Raw genomic sequence first — 8413 nt, forward strand, 5'->3', positions numbered from 1 at the left:
GTGTGTGTGTGTGTGTGTGTGTGTGTGTGTGTGTGTGTGTGTGTGTGTGTGTGTGTGTGTGTGTGTGTGTGTTAGAGAGTCTACCCTGACAAAAGCGAAGCAACAATAGCACCAGAACTGGGCTGAGTCGTGCCCTAATTTCCTTCTCCTCCGCTCTACGTCACAGCGAGAGGAAGACCCCCAACCCCCATTGTGCTGTACGACAGTGGCAACACACACACACACACATAGCTTCTTATGTGTACGTGTATACAAAAATTGGCATAATGGGAAACACGCATGTTTCATGATGCCTGGCTACACCCAAAATATTCACGACTGCAGACAATATTCTGCATGTATTAAAAACACACACACCCTTCTCTGCTCTTTGTTCCAATGTGATGAATGCAGAGGAATGCCCTCAGACAGTGACACCCTCCTTGCCCCCAACCCCACCACCCTCCAACCCCATCCTCGCTTCTTTCCTCTTCCGACATCTTCCTCCTCTTCTCTCCACAACCTAGATTGCTTTCCTCCAAGCTCCTCTATAGGTCAGTGGCTAGAAAAATAAGGCCATGTCAGGTTTTAAGACACAATTGTCAAAGAAACAACACCCCCCACAGACGCTCTTTCGCTCACAGACGCTCTTTCTCTCTTTCGTTCCCCCCCTCGGGACTTACCCTCCTTTTGCTCTGCACCTATTTAAAAAAGGGGGGGTCCCCTCCCTACATCAGACATAATTGAGAATTAGTTCTGGTGTGTGTGCATTTGTGTGTGTGTGTGTGTGTGTGAGACCCTCATCTATCAGCACGGTTGACAGTTGAGCCACTGAATGACTGCCATTATCTTCCTTATTACTCACCAACAGCACAGAGGGTGGCTGCAGGAAAACAAAGACCTTGCTAGTATTTAACACCCTCCGTTTAAGATGGTTTATGTTAACATGTTAAATGAATTCCTGTTTAATGCATTTATGTAAAGTGTCTGATAATTAGAAATTAATAAAAGTATAAACACTATATTCAATCAAGTGTTATTTCAGATCATCCAAAACTGATGACATTACAATTATACAGCACATTATTAAAGAGAGTCACCACATGCCTGAGCGATCGCACATTGTAGAACTGTCTAAATGTGTCGTCTCCCTACACCAGACTTGTATTAGGTTGCTGGATATGGAAAAAGTAAAACTACCCTGTCATCCTACAATGCATATTCTTTGTGCATGTCTGACATATTCAGTGTTTCAAGCATGGTGGTGTGTGTTTGTTTAAATGTCTGGTTTAATTGTGACAATTTTAACGATGAGTTGAATGGTCATTAAATATGTTAAAATCTATATTCTCAATACAAAATTAAAATATCAGGAAAATCAAAAGATGTACTGATTGTCAGTTTAGGCAATGGTTTTCAACATAGACTTTACTGAAGTCATTACACTTTCTTTTATATTTACTTTTTCCATTTCATTTATAACAATTAATGTTATAGCTTTTTACATTTGAATATTTTATTTTAGTTTGCATGTCACATGCCAGGATAGTTTAGAAAATGTCCGAAGCAACTGACTTGGACATTTGCGTTCTCACGTGCAGCCCCTCCACATAATATCAGGGGAAATGTCTGGACTTCAGTGCACATCTGAGAGCAGCTCATACTGTATAGCAGGCTTCAGTAAGTTGACATTATAGTGTGTCAGTTCTGAAGTGTCATTGTTAATCTTCCACTTTGTTCTCCTGTGGCACCATTCATGTACGATGTCATTACGTGCACACATGTGGCAGCTATGAACAGACCTTTAGCGACCAACTCCAGCAGCAATTAGTAACCAACTAAACTACCGGGGCGTCCCAGGACAGCGTCAGTGCCTCAGACGCAGAAAAGCTGAGGAGGTCGAAGTGTGTTCGAAAGACACAGCAGACACGATTCATGGTGCAGTGGAATGGAGAACTTAAAAATGCCGTTGGGCTTTCAAAACCTGTGGTAACTGATTAATCAATACAACACTGTGATTATTGGCAAATAAAGATTAACCGGGGAAATTTGCGTTTTGTTGGACACAAAACCAGCAAATGACTCCACCTGACCTCGGGGAAACGCTCACTCGTGACTTCTGGATCCAACCAATAAACAAGAGTAGACTCATCGTTATCGCTGGATGTCAGCTGACAGAGCTTTGTGGTGACAGAGAGGACGGAGCTTGATAGTTTGTTTTAAAAAGGGCACAGACAATAACACGAGGGTGGAACGTTCAGGTGAACTGGCACACTGGTTTGCTCTGGACTTTCCAGGGTTTGTTCCTATCTGGATTCGAGCTGTGTAAATAACACATTAGCTACCATAACACAACACTATCAGCAGTGTCAGGGGTGTGTATGTACAGTGCTGCACGTACACACACACACTTACGCAAATAGAGTTTAAACACCTGCAAGTTGTGTTACTGAAAAGTCAAAAGACACAAATTCTATCTCTGCTCATTTGTTGAACAAAATCAAGAGAGAGATTTTACACTTAAACACGTAGCTGATATCAAATATCAAGCTGTTACTATTGAATATTAGGAGTAATCAACACCATTTCTTTAGACAATCTCATACAAGGTCCAATCAGCACTGTTTACATGTTTTCTGATTTAGTCTGGTGGGAACTTGTTGTCTATGTTGCCTTCAAAGCAGGATTTAAAAAAGCTAAAAATATCAACTCTTTTGCATTTTGTCCGGGCCTTACTGCCGTCGCCTAGCAACAGCTGCTATGGACCGAAAGTCATTTGGTTGTTCGAAAACACTGAAACAATGTACACGGGTAACATCAGCTGTTGGATTGAGCACTTACATTTAAAAAGGTCCAGCGTGTAAGATTTGGGTGAAATGGATCTATTGGCAGAAATTGAATATGAAATAATCCCGGTGATGCTTTCACTAGTGTTTTCCATATAAATTGTACAAGTGGTTTACTTTACTCTAGAATGGGCCCTTTATATTTGAATACTTTATATTTACATCAGGAGCGGGTCCTCTCTACGGAGGCCGCCATGTTTTTTACAGTAGCCCAAACTGGACAAACTAAACACCTTTTGAGTTTTTAATGACAGGTTCTCTCTCCTGTTTGGAAGGGGAGGATGAGGTGAGATGTCACTAAATCCCACACACTGAACCTTTAAAGATAAATTCTTTCCATCGTTTTCACTGCTGCCATCAACCAACCATACCCATTTTTTTGGCGGCAATTGAAGGAGCATTTGAATTGGGACATTCTAGACTGTAGTCGCACCGCTGTGATGCAATTGGTCTTCAAATTCAGCCTCTGAAGGATGCGGCCCCCGAATTGAGATACAGCCATGGTCCCCTCTTGTAAACTTAACACCTGTGCAGGTTTCCATTCATAATGGTTTGAATCAAGTCGTTGACCAGCCATTGAACAGCATGGACCCTCTGGCTGTCACACCCTTTATCAGCAGCTATCCTCGTTAGGATTTCTCACTGACTTCCATTCATTGCAAACAGCCTAATCAAAACAGTGTCTCCAAGCTTCACCAGAACCAACCCATCCCAAACCTGAACCAGGACCTCAAGACATGGCATGTCGGTCCCCACAAGGTCAGTGTTCATGCTGCTAAATGTCCTCGGGAGGGGACTGAGAGGAGACTTACATTTCAGCGCCTGGATGAGAGCTTTCCCATCTTTGATCAGCTCCTTGATGAACTTGTTGGTCTTGTCCAGCTCCAGCTCGTGGGACTTGAGTCTCTCCCGGAACTGAGGACTGTCCAGGTAGCAGTCACTGAACTCCAGGGCAGGTAGTCCCATCTTCTCAGCCCGGCACCAGCTGCACCAGCACCGGCCTCCGCACGACCTGGAGGATCCGAGGAGGAGGCAGAGGAGCAAGAGGAGGAGGTGGAGGTGGAGGAGGAGGAGGAGGAGGAGGAAGAGGAAGAAACCCTGAGCTGCTGCCGCTGCTGCTGGAAATGATGGGAAATCCTATCCCAGCATGTAAACAACACAGCGAGAGAAAAGCAGCTTTCCTGTGGTTTCAAAGTCCTCCAGAGAAACGGTCCCCACACGGCTTCCAGTCAAATGAGATGAAAAAAAGTCCGCGCATGTTTGTTGGGGTTAAAAAACCGGAGAAGGGTCCACTTGCTTCAGGTGAACCGGTGCTGCCGTGTTCCTCTCGACCAGCTCATCCCGCACCGGACGGAGTGAACCGGGGCCGCGGAGGGAGGGAGGGAGGGAGGCAGTCCGCGGAAAACACACACAGAACTCCGGGCTCGTAAACGCGGTGTCTCCCCTGGGCGGTTTTTTAAACGCACTGCCGTCCCCCACCACAAGCCCCGCTCAGCTCGGCGCTGCCGCACAACGTAACCAACCTACCCGGACAAGGATAAGCCGCTAACGGACGGCTCTCTCAGCCAATCAGGTGGCCACACCGGAGAGTTGAACCCTCCGGGGGGCGGGCCTGCACTGAGCCTCTCCACAGCACAGATGGAGAGAAAAATCGAAGATGGCTCACTCGTTGCGAGAAAAGAGTTTGGGTTCAACTCATTCATTGACCACTTTACAAGAAGATGGACGACATGACAGCTCTTCCAAAGTGAAGCCAAAGCCTCTTGATCGCCACCTAGTGACTCGCTGCAGTACAGGTCATAAGTCCTACCTCCTCTATGTTTCATTAAACCTCAGAGCTAGGAATTACCGACCCTTGAGTCGGAAGTTTCAACTTAAAACGCCCCCTCAAGTCGCAATTTCGACTCAGAGGAACCTCACCACAAAGATCATCAAAGATGGCCGTTCTGTATATCAACAGTAGTGGAAGCTGTAGTTTTTAGTCTTTAGTAGCACGTCTGTCGTTAAATGTGTCGTACACATAGTACTGTCCAATTACTGCCTGTTGACGTTTTACCGAAGTGTTGGTATGCGTGAAATGTTGCGTTATTATGAACTGTTTTTGCTAACAATGGCTAGCTGGCTAACGTAAAACATTTTCCTGTGCAAGCGGAACGCTGTGACGTCATTCTGATGGCCGAGCTCCGAGGTGTAATATAACGCGGCATTAGTGGATGGTACATGGACCAAACTAAAAAGTTAAAGTACATGTCGAATACATTTTTCCTCAAAGACGGCTTCTGTCACACTGATGTATGTCCGATTTTTCATTTTCCCAGTAAGTTTGGTATTAGCTTGTTATGCTATAAAAACGGAGTGAAACATCACAACTGACAGCGGAGACTGACCCACTATTAGTTGAGCCAATGTTTCAGTGAGACCTCGCTACCACACTTTAAAAAGACACAACAGGGATGACATGTAACAAAGGTCCAGAGTTATTTATGTGGTGTGTTGCCATCAGACAATCCATCCTTTGCAGCTCTCACTATCCTGGAATCTCTTATGAACAAATTTGGGACTTTCAGGCGATGCCAGTTCATTTGTAACTACAGGAATTGTGACCAACAATATGGCCGTGTGCAATCAGGTGGTCTTCTACCACTGAGACCAAAAACTGTGAAAAACCACTACAGACCTCAAGGCTGTTAGTTTTGTCTGCTTAAGTTGTCAGTCACTGCGCTTTAATTTGCTGTTGAGCCTCACAGTAAACTTAATGATCACAGAACAATTTCCCGCTTAATGTCATTATTGTATTTACCACTTTTCCACTTTGTGGCCTTGTTGCATGTTCCATTGAATTGGGTCACTAGACTGTGTCTGCTTGGCATTTAAGACTTCAAGGGCCTTTTATAGGAGGAGGGTGTAGCTGCTCAGATATGAAGCACATAGAGATACAGATTCAGCTTCTTAAACACAACAGCTCCCCATATATATGAGTACATAAAGTATGTCTAGTCAGCTCATAAATTTGTGTGCATGTGGAGTTGATGTGGAACAAGAGAGAAAGTTAGACTGCAGGCATTGTGTCAGTCAAGCAGAGATTAAGACTCTTATTTCATTAAATGTCATCTTGATGGTTTAAAGGGTGTGTGTGCGTGTGTGTGTGGAGTTGCATCTTCCTGATCACAGACGATCTTTGCACGCAGCAGGCCTGATTGGTGGGAGAAGACGCTGACGTCATTTCGGACAGCGCGGGGAAATTCTGCAGAGCTGGATCTGCCTTGGATTAAGATTAAAAACCCAAACTCTCTGACGCCCTCTGTTGGTAGGATGGTGCCCAGCAACATTTAGAAAAACGAATTTTGGTCCATTTGGAGTTTTCTTGAGGTTCATCCAAAAGAAAAACTATAAAACTGTAGATAATAAAATGTATAATGGAATTCCATTTTAGCTGCTTCGGTTTCCATATCACATCTCACTGGGACACTTGAAAAGATGACTGTACTATAGTTCAAGTTTTATTTGTCATATGTAAGTTAACACAGGGTCAACAGTGCCATCATGGAAAGTGTTGGTTGATAAGAATAGGTCAGCTCAGCAGTGCAATTACAGCAATAATTACAATTACATGAGAGCTCAGTGTAAAAAAGTCAAATATAAAACTATACATTAAAGGATGCAGCAGTCAAACCAAGGTGAAAGGGTGTAAACTGTGTTGACATACATGTATGTATAGGTCACTGAACATTATCCAGAGGGGAGTGAGCAAAACAGTGCAAGCAGGCAGGTAGACAGATGTGCAGAGGATTGTTGGATGTGAATTGAGTTTAGAAGCCTGATGGCCTGGTGATAAAAATTGTTTCTTGGGTCAGGTGGTGTGTGAAGCTCCTGTACTATCATTTGATGTTAAAAATGATCAAAGATGATTTAAGGTCATTTATTACAAAATATTTAGATTAAGTTGGCCTGTGTTGAATTGACTCTACAGTATTGACTCTTAGTAATTCTATGGTCTCTGCTTCTTACCATTAAGAAGTTGACACCTCCAGTTTTTTAAACTCTGCAGGCACGTGAGGGACACATGGGCACAGTTTGCATTTGTGGTTATGAAGTGAAAACAGCTCGGGTCGGACACGCTGCTTCCTTTGCCAGACCACAGCTTGCTCATTTCTCCGTCTGCCACACTATGGTGCACAAAGACCAACAGGAAGTCACAGTATGCTGGTGTTGGTGGTGTAAATAGTCTAGGTAGCTGATAGCTGAGAACAGAGAATTAACCGATTTACACTTGCAGGAAAAGACACGCTGAGTTTTAACATCGGGTCCCATTTCAAATACAATAACCAGCGTTAAAAGGTGATAGCTGGTCTTTGACAATAGTAAAACATAACATTATGACGGGTTAAATCAAATGCTTAAGCCTTAAGAACACATGACATGTAGGTACAGAAAGCAAACTTCTGTTCTTTTCTCCAAAAGGCCTCAAACGCAGGTTTAGCCGTCACACAAACCCTTCCTGTACAAGCTCATGTATTGTAGATGATTTATGTCATGTCCTCAGAAACCCCCGGCCTCATAGTGTTATATTCTCAGCCAGTTTTTCCAGCATGGAGAGTCAGAGGCCGTCTCTCTTCACAAAGCACTGAAGCAGCATCGGTCAGCGGTGATAAAATCAGGACACTGGTCGCCCACTGTCTGGTTGACACTAATTTCTGAGCACAATATCCTTTCATGGCAATGAATACAACCATTGTAGGGGTGGGGGTCAGTCCTGTACACTGAGAGGCACTGGACACTGGAGTCAGATTTCTTGTGTCCAAATGCACTTAGCAAATAAAGCTTTGTGACAATATGATCGTGTTTGAGGACGATGGATTTAGACTAAGTAGTTTTGGGAAATATCAGATTTCAGTGAGGACAGTACTTACAAAGTAGGAAGACGCAAAGTTGGAGGACATAATTCTTGAACTCATTTGGCAACATGCTGTTCATCTGATACATGTGTCCACCACTCTACATATATACAACCATGGTCCCCACCATTATATTCACAGCAGAGGTGGCCCATGTGATTAGTCCACAGAGTATTTATATCAATACGATAATTAAGTGCCAGAATATAAAGCATGATTATATTTCATTGATGAAATCCAACAAAAAATGGAAGACACAACAAATTCAAATGACAGAAGACAAGAAACTAAACCATTCTTAACAAAATCACCCCTCTCCTCAGTATAACTTGGTTTAGTCCATGTTTGAGCTTAATTAGCTGGAGAGAAACTCACCTGTCAACTTTAAACTTCTAAGTTAAGACAAGATAAAATAAGATAAAATCAGCCTTTATTAGTTCCAGGGAATTTTTGATAAATTATCATCCCTCCTCTCTCTTCTTTTAATGTTACAGATGGCAGCTTCACTGTTTTAGGTAAGTCTGTTATTTTTTTTTATTTTAAATGTTTGAGGGTTTTTTTTACTTTTCGAATGTTGGCATTTTTTAAATCTTTTAATTAAATTTTTTTTTAATCTTTGAATTTAGAATTTATTTTTTTTATTTTTAACAGTCATTTCCAGCAGCAGTTTTCAGGGCGTTTTAAACATAAAAC

The 8413-nt window shown here is 42.9% G+C and overlaps 1 protein-coding gene across 3 annotated transcripts in view; it reads right to left on the bottom strand.

Moving 5' to 3' along the window:
* Positions 1-7823, bottom strand: part of LOC118121837 (rho GTPase-activating protein 26) — a 79495-nt gene extending 71672 nt beyond the window's left edge. The window contains exon 1 of one of the 3 annotated variants that reach the window (XM_035178035.2): positions 7736-7823. In XM_035178035.2, coding sequence (XP_035033926.2) covers positions 7736-7808 — 73 coding nt within the window. In that variant the 5' untranslated portion in view covers positions 7809-7823. Of the gene's footprint in view, positions 1-3637; positions 4351-7735 lie in introns of those variants that run through there. The other 2 variants (XM_035178033.2, XM_035178034.2) reach the window with 2 other exon arrangements.
* Between the last annotated feature and the right edge of the window lie 590 nt (positions 7824-8413).

This window comes from Hippoglossus stenolepis, chromosome 15 (assembly GCF_022539355.2).
Source record: "Hippoglossus stenolepis isolate QCI-W04-F060 chromosome 15, HSTE1.2, whole genome shotgun sequence".
Lineage (NCBI taxonomy): Eukaryota > Metazoa > Chordata > Actinopteri > Pleuronectiformes > Pleuronectidae > Hippoglossus > Hippoglossus stenolepis.